At 40.5% G+C, this 19,024-nt stretch overlaps 1 protein-coding gene across 1 annotated transcript in view; it reads left to right on the top strand.

Annotated features, from left to right (window-relative positions):
- The window catches only part of Mp (collagen XV/XVIII-type protein multiplexin), a 358,297-nt gene that overhangs the window by 69,205 nt on the left and 270,068 nt on the right, over positions 1–19,024 (top strand). Inside the window, exons 3-4 of the mRNA XM_076791868.1 lie at positions 4,446–4,711; positions 6,682–6,957. Coding sequence (XP_076647983.1) covers positions 4,446–4,711; positions 6,682–6,957 — 542 coding nt within the window. The remainder of the gene's footprint in view (positions 1–4,445; positions 4,712–6,681; positions 6,958–19,024) is intronic.

Here is a 19,024-nt window from a genome sequence, read left to right as displayed (position 1 = left end):
CTTCAGTGTTGATAAATAAATGTACCATAAGGTTCATAAATAAAATAACACAAATTTCTGGTTAGTTTTGTGAAAATTTTGTGCATAAAAACAACTTTTCTATATCATTACTTTTAAAAATGATTCTTTTTTTTTGGAGAGGTGTATGATTCACGGGCATTTCTATACGAAATAGCATTTTGTATGGTTATAAGCATGCGACTGTAAAAATATTAGATTTCGAATGACTATACCACGAAATGTACATATATTTCATTAGGTGTAATTGCGCATGAAACAGAGAGATCTATGTGCGCAGAAAAATTGGGCTCGATGACCCTTCGACACGACGCTAGGCATACAGTTTTTAATGCGATTTACTGCACGGACTCATATTTCGACAATAAATATCGATTATCGAAGCGAGCTTTCTGCCGCGGTTCACCGCGGTATATAGAGAGCCTCGAATCTGCGAGATGCATGGTGTGCGAAATGGGGTCGTGATATATTAAAGAAATATGATCATAATCACCCGCGACCATGTAAGCTTATGTGAAACCAAAGTAAATGTATAAAATCAATAGAACGTGGTACTAATGTTCCTCTTATCCTCGTATAGAGTCTCATGATAATACTGATTAATTTTTCTTCGATAGTGCCAGCTGTATTGAACGTGGCGTTACAGCGAAACCTCGATTATACGAATAAATCGTTTAACAAGACGTTCGTGCTATCGGGGAATTACTTGTAGCAAGAGCGATTATTTATTACACGACACTCGCAGAAATTACACATATTTCTGCTAGAAAAATTGAATAATTAGTGACAATTGGCTTCTGGTTTTTTATTTGTGGCATGTCAGATGTGTCTTCGAAGTATCCAGATGATAATTAATGTTTGTATAAACTGAAAAAGTTTCTGTGAACGTCTATGAAGATTTATAAATTTTTGCAAGCAGCATTGTATTTTTAGTTAGCTATAATATTCCCAAAATAGTCTAAAATTGATTCCAAGCGATCTCTTAAAATCCAATCACTTTTCTCCGATCTTCTCTATCACTTTCCAATCTAATTTACAAGATTTGGGATTTCTCTTTGAACCTAAATGGAACTGTCATAAAGTGTGATCTTCCAGCTTTTTTATACGCTTCCAGAACATCAAAAATTTCTACGGAAATACATTTGAAAATCAGGTTAAACTAATCCTATTTGGCTTGGAGCTATCTCCGAGGGTTTATTAATTTTTGCGCCAAATTTAATCGAACCTGTAATAGAACGCGGTTTGAGTTGTCAAAAGTTCGAAAATCCCACCGAAAATATGTTTCTAAATCGACAAAGATTTTGTGAGCCATCTACCGGTTTGGAACCGGTTCGGTTCATAGGACACAAGTCGAATGGTGGGAGCAGTGTCGCCAGATCAAGACTTGTTCCCCCACTCTAATTTCCCCTTCTACCGCGCTATCCCCACGCTTCCGCCGCGGCACGGTCACGTGACGCGTTCCGTCTCTGCCGTGCATACTCCAGTATTGGCGGAGAGAGGGTAACTTTTTCCCCTCAAATCGTGCTCCCTCCCCTCGTCTGGCGATACGCTGGGTGGGGGACGCTGGTAGGCACTGAGAACAGGGGTAAGAAACAGTGTGCAGTGCGATCTAGGTCAAATGACAAAGAATGTCAAGATATCGCAAGATGTCAAGTTCGTGACACATTCAACTTAATGTTAGTGAGGGAAGAACGACATTTTCGACAAGCTGTCGAAAGAGGTGGACGCGATTTTTGCGAGAGGAACCGTGTCACCCGTCGCGGGGGTCTTATCAAGATTTCATCCGCTAATCCCAGTGAGCTCTTTAAAGTCTCCACGCACCGAAATAATTAAAGTTCTCGCTTCGAGTTTGAATTACTTTTCTCTCCTTCGCATTTTTGCCCGGGCCTGGCCCCCGCGCGGCCAATGTACCCGCCGCGTTGCCGCGGCGCGCTCTGTTTTCGACGGTGTCCTTAATTAACTATAGTTCTCCTCGGGCCGGTACACGGGCGAGCAATTCGCAGATGATCGCGTTAAAATAATATTCACGGTTTACCACGCGGCTTGATAGTCGGCCGGCTGATATATCGCGCGGGACCATTCTCGAACTGAATTTAAACAATTTGCATAAAACAGAGGGGGTACAAGCGCCCCGTAATTCATAACTTGATACGGCGAAACGATCGTTGCAGCTCCCCTTACCCCCTCCCTCCCCCACCCACCGGTTCCAACCTGCTAGATTACATTCGCCAAGAAAGTAATTTTAATACTTTCAACGTGCGAATGCTAAATAGCTTCCCTCGCTCATTCTCCGGCTGTCGCGCCGCGCGGTATGGCGAGTTCGCTCGAAATCCTGGACAAAAGCGAACACATTTCTATTTTAATTTCGAAACTCTTTGGAACGTTAAGCTCTGGAAATGTACTCTTCTGATGGAACCAATTTTTAACGGTTTCAGAAATACGCCAGTTCAAATTTGGAGCTTCTACAACACTTTTTAGAGCATAATTAAAATTAGCTTTCTGAGCTTTTGTCCGACTGCAATGTTAGTTTGTGGATAGTCTGTGGCTTTTTATATAAACTCGCATTTTCATAGGTTGTTTTGCAAAGGCCAGAATTCAGAGAAAATTGAACTATGCAAAAGCAAATTAAATGTATTATCAGTTTACATTCGTTTATACGTTTCCATGTGTTTTATTCAATAAAATGCATAAAAATTCGCAGTCTGTTTATAAATGTAGGTAATACACGTATGGTATGTTCTAGATTAATATTATATACTGGTTGCATCAATTCGCAAATATTCGCGAAAGATAGTGTACTTTATAGAGGAAACCTTAACTTTAATCCACAGACAAGATTAAACTAAAGTAAATTAACGTTTTATTTTAATTTTAATAATGTGAAGGTTCTTTAAGAAAAAGATGGCTTATGTTTATTTGACAGAGCTTTAGTAAGTGAAATAAAGTACACTATCTTTTGCGAATATTTGCGACATCAATGGTCCACTACAACATGAATTATAAAAACCAGCTGTTGATTTTGATTTAAAAATAAAATTGGACTTATTTTTCAGGTTGAACGTCAAATAACATGGCCGCGCAACCTTTGAGTTTAAAACAACTAAGTAAGCTCTTATAAGAAATTCACAGAAGAAGAATTTATTTGTATCTACGAAAATTCTAAATGTTATATGTCACTTTGAAAAAATATTATTCCAAGGAAACATACTGTGAGCTTGAAAAAGAGAACAAATTAATAAGTTTAATATTAACCGAGAATCAATGTTTGGCGGACAACATTGTTCCGGTACGTCCTTGGAATTATTTTATTAGAACACGTCTTAACAATTCACCTCTGAAACGGAAATATTCATTTTCTCCGCGATTTCTCGCAATTCCGTTGCCGTCGTCTGTTGCGAATTAATTTGCTCGACGGAATTTTGATCGTTATCGTATAATTCCATTAATTCCCCCGGACGGACTAATAAACATTTTCTTTCCGAACGTCCAGGAATTTGAATGTTGCACTCCCTGAAACGTTACTCAAGAATTCACAAAGACTATTCATCGGGTTATAAAGCGCCTCAAACTGCAATACAATTTGCAGAACGCTATCTACGCGCGTCCGCGGGAGCGCTTTAAGGAAAAATTTCTAATTAAATTTCGAACAGCCTCGTTCTATCTCTATTTTTTCTTGCTTTTCTTTTTTTCTCTTTTTTTTTGCACAACTTGTCTACTTTTGCGATGTTGATCTAAAATCGTCTTAATGGAAAGAGTTTTATACACTTTAAAGCTTAAAGCTAAACTTTCAGCCTTCTTTTACTTACGAGGGTCTGTAATTTTGTGGAATGGCTCGGCAAATAGAAGTGAGGAAAAACGAAAAGCGTAGTCAGCTTCTATGAAAGTTAGTTCATCGGGATTGCACTTTAACTGGAATTCAAAACTTTGCAAATCTCCGATCGGTCGGCTACCATTAATTATCTTATTTTGCAGTGAATGCTTTAAACAAAATTGCTTTCCGCCTTGTCAAAGTGTAATTGCTTCAGCTTCCCTTAAAAGCAATAATAAATAAATAAATAAATTACCAGAACGTCAAAATTAAAAGTTTCTAAATCATCGGTAGGAAACAATAGTTAACTAAAAACGTATTTCTTCGTTTAATGATTTTGAATAAAACGCTGATTCCTTAGATAACTTTTCCCTAAAGTAAAAAGCAATCGACGAGAGTTCAAATATTAAAGAACAAATATTAATCGAAAGAAACGCAGGTGAAATTTAAAAGTGCTAAAATGGTGGATGAAGTCGTATATTAATTGATGCAATTTCTGTGTACATTGTGTGAAACCATGATTGGCAGGTCGATGCGACGAATCGATTGTAATGTGTCTTTCGAGGGAGGTATAATAAAAAGCATTCTAACCACGTTTCCTCGCACCTTTGTGTTTCAGACCAGGTTTATGATTTACTCCAGGCGACACTGGCATCGACAGACGATAATAATTTCTACATCGACAATGGTCTCGACGGATTTCCGGCTTTTGGTTTCCGACTTGGCTCTGAAGTTAAGCAACCTTATCGGTTATATCTTCCGGACAAATTGCCAGCCGAGTTTACTCTGGTGGCAACTTTCAAACCAGAGACTTCGCAGACCAGCTATCTCTTCGCGGTTCTTAACCCTTTCGAGACTGTCGTGCAATTAGGACTCCGAATATCGGTACGTACAAATTAATCATTAACCCCTTACAGCACCTTTGAAAGAAATTATAATTACAAACTGTTTGCGACGTTTATATAATGACGACATTGACGCATGTTCTACGAAGACAATGATGTATTAATTTATGTATTTAGTGATGGTATTTAATTGAATGTGCAATTCTTCGTTTTGTTAGCTTTCGTACAGTGAATTTTGGTTAGGTCAGGGTTGGATATCTTGGTGAGGAGGTGCAGGGAAAGGTGGAGCTTCTCCCCCGCCCTAAACGACGTATTCGGTCGTTGGAAATAGGCAGCGTTTGCTGTAGTCATTTTAAAAGTTTTTGGGCGAATACCTAACAAGCTAACACCGAAAAGTTGTTCAGAATGATGGCCTTGAGAATATATTTCAGATTCATCCAAATCGGTAGGGAGTTCCATTTAGTTCCCTTTAGCACGGAACCCCTCAATTTAATCGCTGACCGTAGCTTCGAGTAACAGGGGTTAATACTTGGCCATCTCGGTACCGAGGAGAGCTCGTAAATAATAAGGCCGAAGAATCATCCATGTCGGATTCGCCAAAACGTTTCAGCGACCGCGACGTTTCCTCTCGCGTATAGCTTTCATGGCATACGGTCGTTCATCCCCCTCGAAGACGGTTGAACGGGCCGCATAAAACCGCGCCGGGTAACTCTCTGGGGAGGGGGGAGAAAAAAATGAACGACAAGGATCTGAATATAAAGCCAATCAGAAAGTCGACAAAAATTTCCAAGTACAATCGGCCGATTTATAAGGAATAGGCTCCGGCCGCGCCGGTGCGATAGAGTTTTAAGTCGACGCGCGGCTTTGCGATGGCGGCGGAGAGGGGGCGGGAGGGGGAGCATTTCCTCATGTTTCCCAATCCCTCCGAGGCCGTTGTTGCAGCTCCCGGAGTCTTCAAATTTCTTTGAGATCTTTCACGTTTCTCGCGGCACCGTTTCCACAGGTAATACGGCGTCTACGTGTTCTGCAGGAGAAGCAGCCCGCGCCGCTTTCGACGTTTCGAGAGGACACGATCCCCACGAGAATCGATAGCGCCGCAGCCGCGGCGGCCGACCGCGGGAAAACGGCTCGGGTTTCGAATACCATATATATTTTATTTTCGCCCGTGCGAGACCGAGAGAGAGAGAGAGAGAGAGAGAGAGAGAGAGAGAGAGAGAGAGAGAGAGAGAGAGAGAGAGAGAGAGAGAGACGGTGCAGCAGCCCAAAAGGCGAGAGATCCCGGGATAATTTCGACGGTGGCGCACGATTGCTGATTATTCGATGAAAAATTTGCCGACGCGACGTCCAGCGATTTGCCTGTGCAGATTGGAACCCGAGCTTCGTACTCCGGATAAATCATAGGTCGTTCGATGTTTAGCGCCAGGACCGGCGGATGGATCACTGTCACTTGTCTCGGATTTTTTATCTTATATTTATTGACGCTTTTACATTTTTGCAACTTAATGTGTCCCTTGTTCGGGTAAAAGAAATTTCACTACCATTCACTAATTTAGCGAATATTGAAGAATTTCAATGATTTAACTATTTCAAATAGAATTAAATTTAGTAATACAAGCAATAAATTACGACTCTTAAATTTGATCAGACTGATTGCAAAAGAACAAGATTCTCAATAGGTTATGTAGTTGGCCTTTCTCATAGGTAGCGATGCAACAGAGCCCACTGGAATCCAGACTTTTCATAATCATCAAAATGTTGTATTTTAACATAAAACGGCTACTTTTACACTCACCAGCTTAGCTAGATCCCAGATACAAGTGTCTGGGCACTGGCATGACAAAAAAAGGAGCACTGGAATGACACCCTCTTGGATGGAAATCAGTGTCTGTCTGTTAACCTTTGGTTTCACTATGATATCGATGTATCTGTTTATGGAATGTGTAAAAATGCGGAATTGTTAAATAGGAAGTTTCTGTGATAAATATTATTTACGATCCCGATGTTTCGCAGGACGGACCAGGGACCAACCAGAACATCTCTTTAGTTTATACTAGCTCCGATCAGCACTCCCACTCGGAGGAGCTAGCGAAATTCACGGTGCCAAAATTAACGAAGGAATGGTCCAAGATCGTCATCAGGGTCTCGGTGACCGACATCACTTTATACATGAACTGCCATAAAATGGACACGCAGAAAGTAACCAGAATACCCCTAGAATTGGTGTTCGACACTGCCAGCACGCTCTACATCGCCCAAGCTGGGTCTCACATTCAGGAGAAGTACAACGTGAGTACGGAACAAATTTCCTAACTTGATTCACAATTTTACAGTTATGTGGAATCTAATCTAATGTTATCATCGAAACGGTGCTGAACGAAAAACTTTCGAAAATAAATGTTACGATTCCCTTTTCGAATCGATTTGATTCAACTAAGAACGCAATCACTGTTTCTTTTAGTGAAATGTCGAGCGTGTCTGAGTTACGCGAACATAAGTGTGAAATTAGAACACAAACAATTGGTACGTCTAATGAATAAAATTTCATTTCGAAACGATCACATTATTCATCAAGTTTTAACCCTTGTGTGCTAAGAGGAAAAAATTTATTTTTAGTTTTCTTAGTTAAGCAGACTCAATTAATAAGTACTAACATATATCCGACCACATAACTAAAATCAATCATTTCATTAAATCACTAATGTCAATCATACGAGTCACTTGTGACATTTTGTCAATTTATTTAATAATACAAGAATAGAAAAGACTGGATTCATTGAATCAATTATTTTTGTTAACATTTTACATCTCATAGATCTTGACAGAGTTCGGTTCACTAAATAAATTGTGAGAAAAATTAATTTTCAAGTTAGATCGAAAATTCGTGTCACCTGTAGGTACATTTACAGTCACAGATTTAGGTACAGATGAAATCATAATTTATTAAGAATCAATAAAAAGAGAGAGCAGAGAGATAAGAAGAAGAAACGCAAGAATGAAAAAGAAGAAGAAAAAGGAGAAAAAAATGTGGATCGGATGTGTATTAATAAAGAACAAGTACGAGTAATGAATACCGAATTGGCACACAAGGGTTAAGAGTTTAGTAACGTTGAACGAAATCACTTGGAAACCCGCCGATTTTGTTCGGCTGCCGGTGTCGGCTTTTTCTCTCGCCGGCGGACAGTATTCATCGAATGTAACAATTCCATTAGAAGCAAACGAATCCGAGGCGAGTTCGCGCGTTCAATGGGAACTTGGAAAAAGACGAAAATACTCTGTTAAACGATTCAGCACCGTTTCCGCCCTTAAACAACTACTGGAGCTTGCTTCACGAGTCCCGTTCGGTCCAAGACCGTGGATAAACCTCGAAACGCAATGGTCGCAGGAACGTGAGCAGGAAATCTCGATAGGTATGTCCTCTAGGGGGTTTAATACTAGCCCGAGCGAGTGTTCCGTCAAAATACATAACCTGTAACTTCAAACGAATGGCGCGATATTGCTCCGAGGAAAGTGAATCAGGAGGAGGATTGAAGTATACGAAATCCTATATCGCCCGACGATTATAATACTCCCGGAGGACCCGGTATCGTTTGATAGGATCGTTCATCCCGAGAACTCGTTTCCGGGAACAATCGAAAAAAAGGTTTAAGTAATTTACACAACTGAAGCGAAGTAGCAAGTTGTTTATTGGACGCGGTAGCCTCTGCCCATGAAAATTAGCACCGCACAATTTTCAACGTTTTTCAGGTTTATATTTGTGTCAGCGATGATGTTAACAAAAATATTTTACATGTAATTTTAAAGAAGATCATTCTTTTTCAGGATTTTTCAGATCATTTTTCATACATCGTGGGCAATTAAATTGTATAAAACGAGTTTACATTGAAACAATTAATTCTTAAATGAAAGCGTAGCTACACTGAATTCTCATTATTTTTCATGAAGCATTGATATTCGCAAACTGCAAATGCACATTTAGCTGCATTGTAGACAATTTTGCCCGTCACATGAACGACAAATCTAGTTTTCGTACTGTTATATTAATAATTTAATTGTTCGCACTACATGAATACAAAATACCAAATTGTTCGTTAATATACCTAACACATTTATGAAACAATATGTATGAAATACTGCTATATGTTCTAGCTTGGCGTATATGTTAGGGAAACATTTTTAAATATATAAAACAAATGAAAATAAAATATTTCTTGCTCGCACGTTCTCTCCATGAACATTAGAAATCGTTAATAATTTATAGATGAATAAATAATCTATACTTGGCAGGGTCTCCTTTTAATTTTGCAGTTGCCATGAACCGCATAGGTACTGAATTAACTACGCTAAACGTGCTTAGTATTTTTAGATCGATTAAAATACACCATTCAGAGAATTTACTAATTCGCAGCAACACAGCATTCGTCCACCTAAAATAAACAACACGATTGCATTTACTCACGAATTAAGAGAATCAAAATAGCAATGCATTAGACTGTTATTCGAAAATCATAAATAGCGGTAGTTATAATAAATGCTGTATTATTATTAGCCACGCATGCGTTAAAATACGCGGTCTAAATAAAGCACAAACATCCCAGAGCAATTATCCGATGGAATTATGTTTCAAAGAAGATACCGGCTGGCCTGATGATACAAAAGGTAACAAGACAGGTTTAATGACATTGCGGTCTGCAATGTAGCCGAGTCAATTTTTGATTCCAATAAAATGTGCATCATTTCTCTTAAAAAGGTTTAAGAGAAATTTTGTTAACATGCTTTAATTCTTTATACTTGGTGTGCAACAGTAGATTTTACTTCGATAAATGAATTCCATTATCGAACGAAGCAATTATAAATGAATTACTGTCTCCCTAAGAAGGATTATCTTTTACTTGCTCTTGGATCACAGTTCTCAATTTACTTTTCCCTCGGAGACAATCTCTTTCTTGCTTCTTCATAAATTTTTAAATTCCATTCAATTCGATTATCCAGCAAGGAAAAAATCTATCGCAATTTCTCGAAAAACTCGCACCTCTGAGAAACCATATCTTCGGGATCTAGAACAGCGAAATCAGTGAAACTTTTCGTGATTTTTTTGTTGGAGTTACCGAAGATACTGAATGAAGGAATTTAGGGGATCGTGCTTACGTTAACATTTTACCGATCCGAATTATTAAGACTTTCGATCACTATATGAAGCAGCTTAAAAATATTCTTTTAAATAATAATTCCAAAAGAAACTATCAACACTAAAACAACTGAGCACTAAAAGTTTCATTGCCATTTAAAAATAACAAGACCGTATTTATATAAAAATTGCACGATTATTTTTACAGTCAATCTTTACAGTTTCCGCAATTATAAACTAAAGGATCCGATATCTGTTATTTTGACAGATTGTTCGAGCGTTAAATAATCGCCGGTAGATAAAGTGTTAAGAAAAATCTCTCGCAAATTTACTTAATAATCTTTTAACTATCAAATGACTCTCCCTTGAAAGTTCGCCAAAAAGGCAGTGCGTTCAATCAATTCCACCTTGCTCGTCGAAATTCGATAGAAATTGCTTCCAATATTTCAGAAGAAAATGGGTCATGAAGTTCGAAAGTTTCCTACGACTTAATAAGGTTGGGAAAAATCGATTGCGGGCGCCCTAAAATCGACGCTGCGTCAACATTTGAAAATCACGTGGGAGTGGATCCATCAATCTCGCGGAGGTATCGGTAACACGTGTATGTTCTTTTACGTCACCGACTTCCGCGGGACGAGACACGCGACAAATCGAAATTCATTCTAGCCCGGTGAAGCGACGAATATATTTTGACTTGTTAGCGCGAAGTTCGCGTGCAGCGTCCTTTTCAAATTGGGGACAATCGGCCGAAACGATTAATCGGCTATTTAATTCGATACCGGTGGTTTATGCGGAATTCTGTCCCACCTGAGCTAGACAGATTTTGATTGACAATTTATTTTCCGAGCCACTGGCTCCGCGCTGCTTCAAAGACTGGAAAAAAATTGAATTTTGTTTCGATCGCTGGAGACCGGCGACGATCCGCTCGTTTCTGAATTATGTTGTCGAGCGAGAACGATGTCCACGCTGAGCCGCGGAAATTTAACAATTAATTTAACAAGTAATGTAACAATGTGTTTAGGTAAAAATCATAAAATATTCTGCCTGTGCTGAAATAGTTTTACAAATCTCCTTTTTGTTATAAAACATGAAGTCGTTTAAATTTCTACAATTCCGACTTACTCCCTCCAAACATCGTTTAAACATACTTAAACATTGATAATGGTATCACAAAAATATATCGCTGTATTTGGGAGATCCAACAGAATAATTCTACGCAAGAATCGTTCGCACACTTTTCGCGGTTGAATCAGAAAAAGTTCTTGAAGTTGAAAACCTAATTTTTCTTTCAAAATCAAATTGTCCAAAGACAGTGGAGGGAAACGATTTTCGTAGTCACGTTCACTGCTCGTCAACATTTACAAGAATCGTCTACTATCGAAACGAAGACTGACTGTCACGACAATTAAAATAACAAACTCGCAAATCCCCGAATTAACGATTCCGTATGAAATCGCGAGGTCGAGTTTTCCTTAGTGCGGCGGGGAGCCGCGAAACAAGTCGTCGCATTATTGTTGCAAATGGAGGACAGCCCGGTTGAGCAGCGTCGAGCAAGTTTCCCTAAAAAATTAAGAAACTTCTGAAAATGGTAGCCACGTTCGGCCGTGTAAAAGCCACGACGACAAAAGTGATAGTAAAATATTCACCGGCTACGCAAAATTCTGATACGCGGGGACCAACCACTCTGCCGCGCATTTGCCGGATAACATTTTTCCGTTTCACGAAGTCTTACCCCCACCCTACGGCAAACCGAGCAGTTACGTCGAGCCGGATAACGGGGATCCTGAGGGACGTTCTTATCGATTGTTCACCGACATTTCCATCTGACAGTCTGCTTTCAGATCTTTCGTCCGCCTCGCACACTCTGTGCAAGGAGTGTACCTGGTTCTCTTGGCTCCTTGGCCGGAACAACACCCGAGGAAAAAGTTCCACGGTGGCCTAACGGTGCCCGCGAATATCGTTCTTCCGTTCCTGGCTCCCGTTGCGAAAGTTTCGTCATTGTTTCCCCCTTCTTAGGGGTCTGCTCGTTCGACGTTGTATCGCGCACGTTCCAAGAGGCTGAAACTAATCTCTATAAATTGCCCGTTTCTGAGCCGTTGCTCGCGAGAGGTCCGCGTTCACCATCGACGTGGGAGAGCATCGGGAAATTTATGAGCGGCAACGTTATTAGCTGATAAAACGTTTACACGGGGCCTCGCAGATTTATCGAGGCAAATTTGGTAAATCAAGTTCTCGGGGAACCGCTGTTACCCGCCTAAGAACACGGATGCTCCCCGAGGCCGTGGGCGCCCGTGGAGCGCGTGCAAATCCATGAATATCATATTAAGAATTTATAAACCGGGTTTACCTGATTATGGATCACCGGTGAATTATTCAACGGCAATTTTATGGAACGACAACCGAAACCCGCTTTGCCCAGACACGGTTAAATAAATATCCCCGGTGAAGCGTGAAACGAGCCGATAGTTCCGCCGAAAGGAAACAATTTTCTTCGCCGGCCGTTTGTTTCGAGGTTACGATGCGTCTCGTTGTTCGTATAAATATGGAATTCAAGTTGACGTCGAATTACGAGAGCTCTCTCGCTGCTTTGAAATGTCGGCGAATATTCAATTCCTACCATCGACGCGCGAAAGAGATTGCGTACGGCTGATGCTTTGCTCACTTTTTCCCCTTTAAATCCCTCTAATTTTTGATAACTTTCCTTTAAAGCCGTTTCCATATTGTACATCTTTTTCCATAAAATTAGGTTCGCAGAGTTCGCAATTTCCTTAGTGACGCGAAACTCTGTTGACTCTGCTCATTTTAAGCTTGCGTTACACGGCAAGCCACTTGGAAATATTTTTCTAATAATAAAAAGTACAGTATCTGTATTTTCCTAAAAATTGCCTGATTTACAATCTGTCTTCACAAGCTGCTCTACTCGAGGGATTTTGTGTCAAAAAAATGAAATTTTCTGGAATATATTCTCAGTCGAGAAAGTATAACGTGCATGATTAATTGCAATAATGCTATCGTGTTCGTGCGAGTGTTTCGGAGGTTCGCGGACCGCGGTGCAAGAGTTTTTTGTCGCAGAATTGATAAGTGGACGCGCGGAAGACTCGCGGCGAATGCATCACGTATAATTGTTATACCGTGAGTTCCGTTACGCCTTTTAATTTACGCTCGAATCTGCATAAAAAGGGCGTACGTTACGTAAGAATGCAGCGGGCACATCGTTTCCGCCAAGCATTTTGCACAGTGCCGCGCGGTTACGTTTAGAGCGGCGTTATAATAGCCCCGTGCAGGTTTCATCGTGTTTCAAAGATAATGCAGCATATCCAGTCTCCAGACGCGTACGATCTAATCCGTATTTTACATAACTTATTAATGTGACTCCCTTACGCGATAAGCGTAAAATACCCTCTGCCTAGACATTTTCTAAGGCGTTGTGTGCCTGCTGCCGCGGGAACACGTACTCATCCAAGGCGAGCATTATACGGCTGTGTCCCGGAAAATTAAACTTCGAAACGGACACCTATAGTGTTCGCGACCGCTATCTCTGAAAACGAGCGTCTAATCAAGCGAACCACACTTCCGTTGCGGAAATCATTTAAGTATTGGCCATGGAAAATTTTCCAATTAACACTTTGAACGCCAAACTAGAAATCCCAAAAATTCCATAAAATCAAAGTAAGTTATTTAATGAAATAAAAATTGCAAAAAATTAAATGTGCGATACTGAGTAATCCTCCAACTTTCTTGCACGTTACAGATCCTAATTAAGTTTAGTACAATGAATATATCAACGTAAAAATTCATTTTAAAACCTGCACGAATAATTCCGTCAGCCACATATGGCTGACGTGGCGTTCAACGTGTTAATGATAGCGGAAACGTTGTTACTCTTTTGCATTCGATCCATTTACTTTTGTCACGAGTGCATTCCCAGTCTAATAATACAATGTCAAGAATTACGTCTCATAAAATGCAGAAGTGTAGCAATAAAAATTTTGTATTTGCTCACACCAATAAATGTGCAGTAAAGTCTTGATCTCAGCACTTGTGTAGCAATAAAAATTTTGTATTTGCTCACACCAATAAATGTGCAGTAAAGTCTTGATCTCAGCCCAATCTTCGTGCTGTGACATAGATCGTGTAGGTCTACCATTCTCTTGTGACCGCGCCGAACGTAGAAAAGGACAGCGCGTGTAAACACGGATTATGTTTATACTTCTCGACCCCTCGCGGGGTATGCCTCCCCAGTGGAGGGGGCCGACTAAGATCGTGTAGCTCCGTACGGCTTAGATCGAGACATTACTGTACAAGGAAAATTTTAAGCTTGATTAATCTCTTCGAGACTGCGCTTTGATGTGCAAAATCAGTGTATTATTGAGTGTCGGTGTAAACAACGAGTCCTTCGACGACAATTGAGCCGCAAGGTCATGTTCAAAAGTTCAGACGAAGATCCCCGGACGAATTCTCGCGGCAAAAATACACAAGTTCGGCTCGCTGAAGATGCATAAACAAACAGATACTTGGCCCGCGAGGCTGCCGTATATTAAGAAACTCAGACAATAAGTGTTCTTCAAAAGCTTTCATCGCTAACCACCCTTGGAGGCATACTCTGCGCCAAAATTCTTATCCCTTTGCTACGCACGAGTATAACGCGCCTGCGAAATTCTGCCGAGGAGAGTCACACTCCTCGTCGTTCCTCTTCGGTGCACATTTTCCGTGTTCATCGAGACATCAAAGAATGTTTCTGAACAATTGAATATTTAAAACGACGCTTGCACTCTTCACACGCCTATTTAATGTCGCAGCGGCTCTTCGGGAGCGTACGGCAAAATACCCAACGTCCGTCGCACGAATTTTTGACGTTTTATACATTTTATACATTACATACACATTATATTTTATACTTTATGTATTTAATGGCATTCTTTGTGTTAAACCTCGTACGTTCCACGAAGAGATAGTTGCATAAAAGATCCTACGATTGCACAATTTCACCAGTTTCTGCTTCAAATCTTTCTTTAAATCAACCAACTACGAATTTCATTTATAGTATCTCATTTTTAAGGAATACAGTGATGTTGCCAAGTGCTCGACGATAAACGTCGCGGAATTATCCCCACTACTGCGGGGTATACCCCGTGAGGGGCCCCGACGTTTGTTGTATAACACGACACGACTATGTCTCCTGGACGATACACGACGCTGGAAAGACCCGTGTTGTTGACATATATCGAGAATTCACTGTACATCTGTAAGCAGAGTTTTCGTTCTGAAGAACGTATGAGGGTTGATTGTAGAACATTTCAAATAAATTCAGAAGGCATTGCTCAATAATCCACGGTTGAACAATGAGCAATTGATTAGCGTTGATTGATAGAGTTGATTAGCTCCGTGTACAAGGCGAAATCACGGGAGCCACCTTCGAGGAGAGTGCCCCGGGCGAAACTTTCCATTCTCATTTAGAAAACGTTCATTTCGCTGATGTCAGTGTAATACTCAAAGTCCAAAGTCAACGCGGCAATACAAGCGAGAGGGGAAAAACTCAATGTTCCTTGCTAGAATCCCGGGATAAGCACGGCCCGTAGGGCTTCATTCGCGGGCCAAGGAAGTATCCGTACTATTCTCGAGGATCGTAAGGATATATAACCCACGGAATGTAACGAGGACGAAGTGGATGCGCATCGTGCGCCAGGACATAAGCCAGAATGCGGAATGTACCATCAGCATCAGGGAGGAATACGCCAGGATAAAAGCATTGCCGGGCTACTTTCTCCTTGGGAAGGGCACAAAGTGTTTTGACATCGGCGTACCATACCGACGGAACCCGAAAATTAGCATATCGCATACTAAATTAATGTTTCGATACGTTCGAAAAATTCTGGCTCACTATTCGCGATCGAACCGAGAGAATTGTTAGGCTCTTTTGCTTGTGAAATGTCCGATTTGTAACAGTAACGTTTGCCAAGGGCAATTATAATTTTTTAGATTTTTTATTATGATCTGAAGGGGCTAACAATGAGAGACAATTAATACGCTCGAAGCCCTGAAGAATCCTGTGCGGATAGTAAAATGTTCCGACGGCAGAGCGTTCGGATTGCAGAGAAATCGAGTAGGTTCTGCCATACTTCAAATCCGAAATTCCATGGAAATTCTCTTGTTCTATTTGTGTATTCCTATATAGTATTATCGTCCCCAATTAGTAGGCGAATCGATGATTAATCCGCTGTTGCTTTATTGCAATATAGCTTGAATTCGACACGCACTGCGAGCCTGCATCGTGTACATATAATCTTAATCCTCGGAGTTTTAATAATGGAGGCGGAAGGTGATATATGCACAGATGTATAATTAGCACGGTATTGTTCGAGTGTTTGCGGAGACACTACTGTACCGGAAAATGAGGAAGAACTGAAAACGATGAAAATTTTAGAATCGATTAGAAAATGTCTTTTTGCAGTTGAAAATAAAGTGATATAAAAATAGAATGTAATCCAGTACTGCATTATTAGTACTGCACCATACAAATACAGATTGAAAATTCTAACAGAGTTAAATGTATTGTTACTGGACTACTAGAATCTCCATGAAAAATAAAAGTATTCTTTGGCAATTACAAGGTTTAGATGCAAATTTATTGTTTCTCTCACCAAGTTAAAAGCAATATACTGGATTTCCTCAAATTATTCTGAAGTCTTACTGTTTAGTATTTCACCTGAACATGTTTGCACATAAATGTTTGAAATTCGCACTATATCAGTGGACTGAATTGCTTAAATGCACAAGGACTACTGTAACAGCGAAACTTCAGAAAGGAAACCTTAAATGTTAGGGACAATTTCAAAACAACTTCATTACATACGAAAATAATTTAACTTCGTAATGCTTGGGAGGCACTTCCGTCGAAACTCAGTTTTGGCGCAATAGCCATTCTTGCATGCGACAGTGCAATCGCCGTTTCGCACAGTAGTCGACGATAAAACGGGAGATTCTTTTCGGCCGAGTATAAGCGTAAACGAGGAGCGTGACTTTTAAACGATGTTAACTTCACAAACACTGATTTCACTGTTTGCGACCGATGTGGACCATTCTCGCATCTGATGTGTACGTCTTGAATGTTTGATGGACCCTTTTTTGACGCACAGTGATCTGAATCGTGCTTCTAACGTAAACAAAACCGCCATTGCTATTTCTTCGGCGATCTCGGTCGCTAAATAATGAAGTTTGCGAAGTATTTGTGCGGCGGATCTATAATAAGTGGCTGTAGAAGCAATAAAATAAAAAAACTAAACCTAATCAATGGTACAATCAAAAGTGTGCAGCAATTGCAAGAAACCGACGTCAAATAAAGATTAATTTTTTTAAATTTAATAATTGTAATAAGTCGAAAGGAATATATTGATATTCTTTAATTCTTCCAATCTTCCAACTGTTTGAAATTTCATCTACTTATTTTTGTAACACAAAAGTAATAAACGAAACCTGTTTATGGGAGCTTTCGAAAGCTTCGATTGATGAATTACACCCGTTGAATTCAACTTATTTGAAAGAACGTGATACGTTCTTAAAAATGGTACTTTTTAGATTTTTTACGACACGGTTGTAAAAGGAAAAAATCCTCCTGCGGAATGAAGCGTGTGTGAGAAGTTAATTAAACAAGTGGTCAAGGTTCGACTTGGCCTCGCTAAGCTGAGAGTGACATTAAACTTTTACGACTGTACTGCTCCGAGGCTCGGATTACATTTATATCACCGACGCCGTTTTCATCGACAAGAATTCACCTCGCTCGCCTTGCCCGACAGCAGCATTATTCGACAATAACAGCCAATAGTATCGACAAGATTGACTTTCTGCAATCGTATCAGATTGCGAATGCTATTTCTAAAACAAAAGAAAAGGTGAAAACAACAGCCCTAGAGAGGACCGTTCATTGATCAATGAACTTTTCTGGCGCATACGTTGAATGGTCGTCAGAGAATTCGTGTAGCGAATTTATCAACAGTAAAAAATAATTGTTATTAACACTAGGTTTACCGGGCCCGTCGAAATGACGAGTTCTAGTATTTTTTTCAGAGGCTGTAAAGATCGTACGAAAAATTATTCACCGAATCTATTTCTTTACATATTATAAAAAGAATGGCTAAAAGTTTGGAGCACTTTCGGTTTCTGCGAACGAAATAAAACGTGACTTTCAACGTGTTAAGAAAATTATTTTATTTCGAAGGGAGTTCTCTGCATAAGTGAAACGAGGAATACAAAAAGAATTGGCAAGTAAGATTGCGACGAAACGAAGAGCAAAAGCATCGCGTGATCAGATAAATCAAAGAGATTAATCGATCGAGAGAACGGTGGAACGGTGTTTCGTTTATCGCGACACCGGCGCTCTTACGATCCGCCGATTACAGCGGGAATGAATATTAAAGGTGTCAATTAATAGGACGGGACATTCAATTAATCAGGTTTATTAACACGTAACGCTCCAGCTGCAGTGGGTTACGAGCGCTACGGTTTCTTTCTCTTTCTCGCCGTTCCTCGTATCTGCGTTTCTTTAACGAGAGTCGTTACGAGCCGTGGAACAAGCGTCGGGATGCAGAGATTGCTTCGTTATATGAAATTAGCCATTTAGAAGCGGCCTTTCCCGATAAGTCCGTGCCCCGTTGCAGCACCCGCAGCCCCCCTCCTTCATTATTCTATATCCGGCGGAACGAATCTCTTCTTCTTCTACAGCGGCGAAAAGGGAAACTCGTTTCTCGGCCGTTCCTCCAACGAATCAACCGGTCGAAATTGAATTTTTTTTCCCCCCCTCGTTCCCTCGCATCACAATAAAATCCGTCGCGGTGGCGTGTGATCCGCGGGAGTTAATTTGTCAATGTTTTCCTTTGTTTTTTTTTTTCTATTTATTCACTATACGGCGTCGTTTTTTCGTCCATCGCCGGGATGTAAAGAGCGTCCGGTAGTGGGGGGACGGGGTGCGCGGTAAAACTAATAATTCCGTCCGAAGTGATAACGGTTCGCGAGTTGTTTTACACGGGGAACGATTAAAAGTCTCGAATTACGGGGCTCAATTTAATTTAGGGGTCTCTTTGTCCCGCGAAAGCGTAAGGAGCAAGCGATTCCCGTGTCCGTTCGCGTTCTTCTAATGGGCGCCGTAACGGCTTTAACGCTAGCCGCCTGCGCCTCGCCGAGATTACTGCACCGGATAAAATTAGTGATTTAACCGTGGCTTCTTCTGTCCTC

This window comes from Halictus rubicundus, chromosome 8 (genome assembly GCF_050948215.1).
Source record: "Halictus rubicundus isolate RS-2024b chromosome 8, iyHalRubi1_principal, whole genome shotgun sequence".
Taxonomy (NCBI): domain Eukaryota; kingdom Metazoa; phylum Arthropoda; class Insecta; order Hymenoptera; family Halictidae; genus Halictus; species Halictus rubicundus.
Note: the sequence above shows the minus strand (reverse complement) of the source record. Positions and strands in the feature narration are given on the sequence as shown.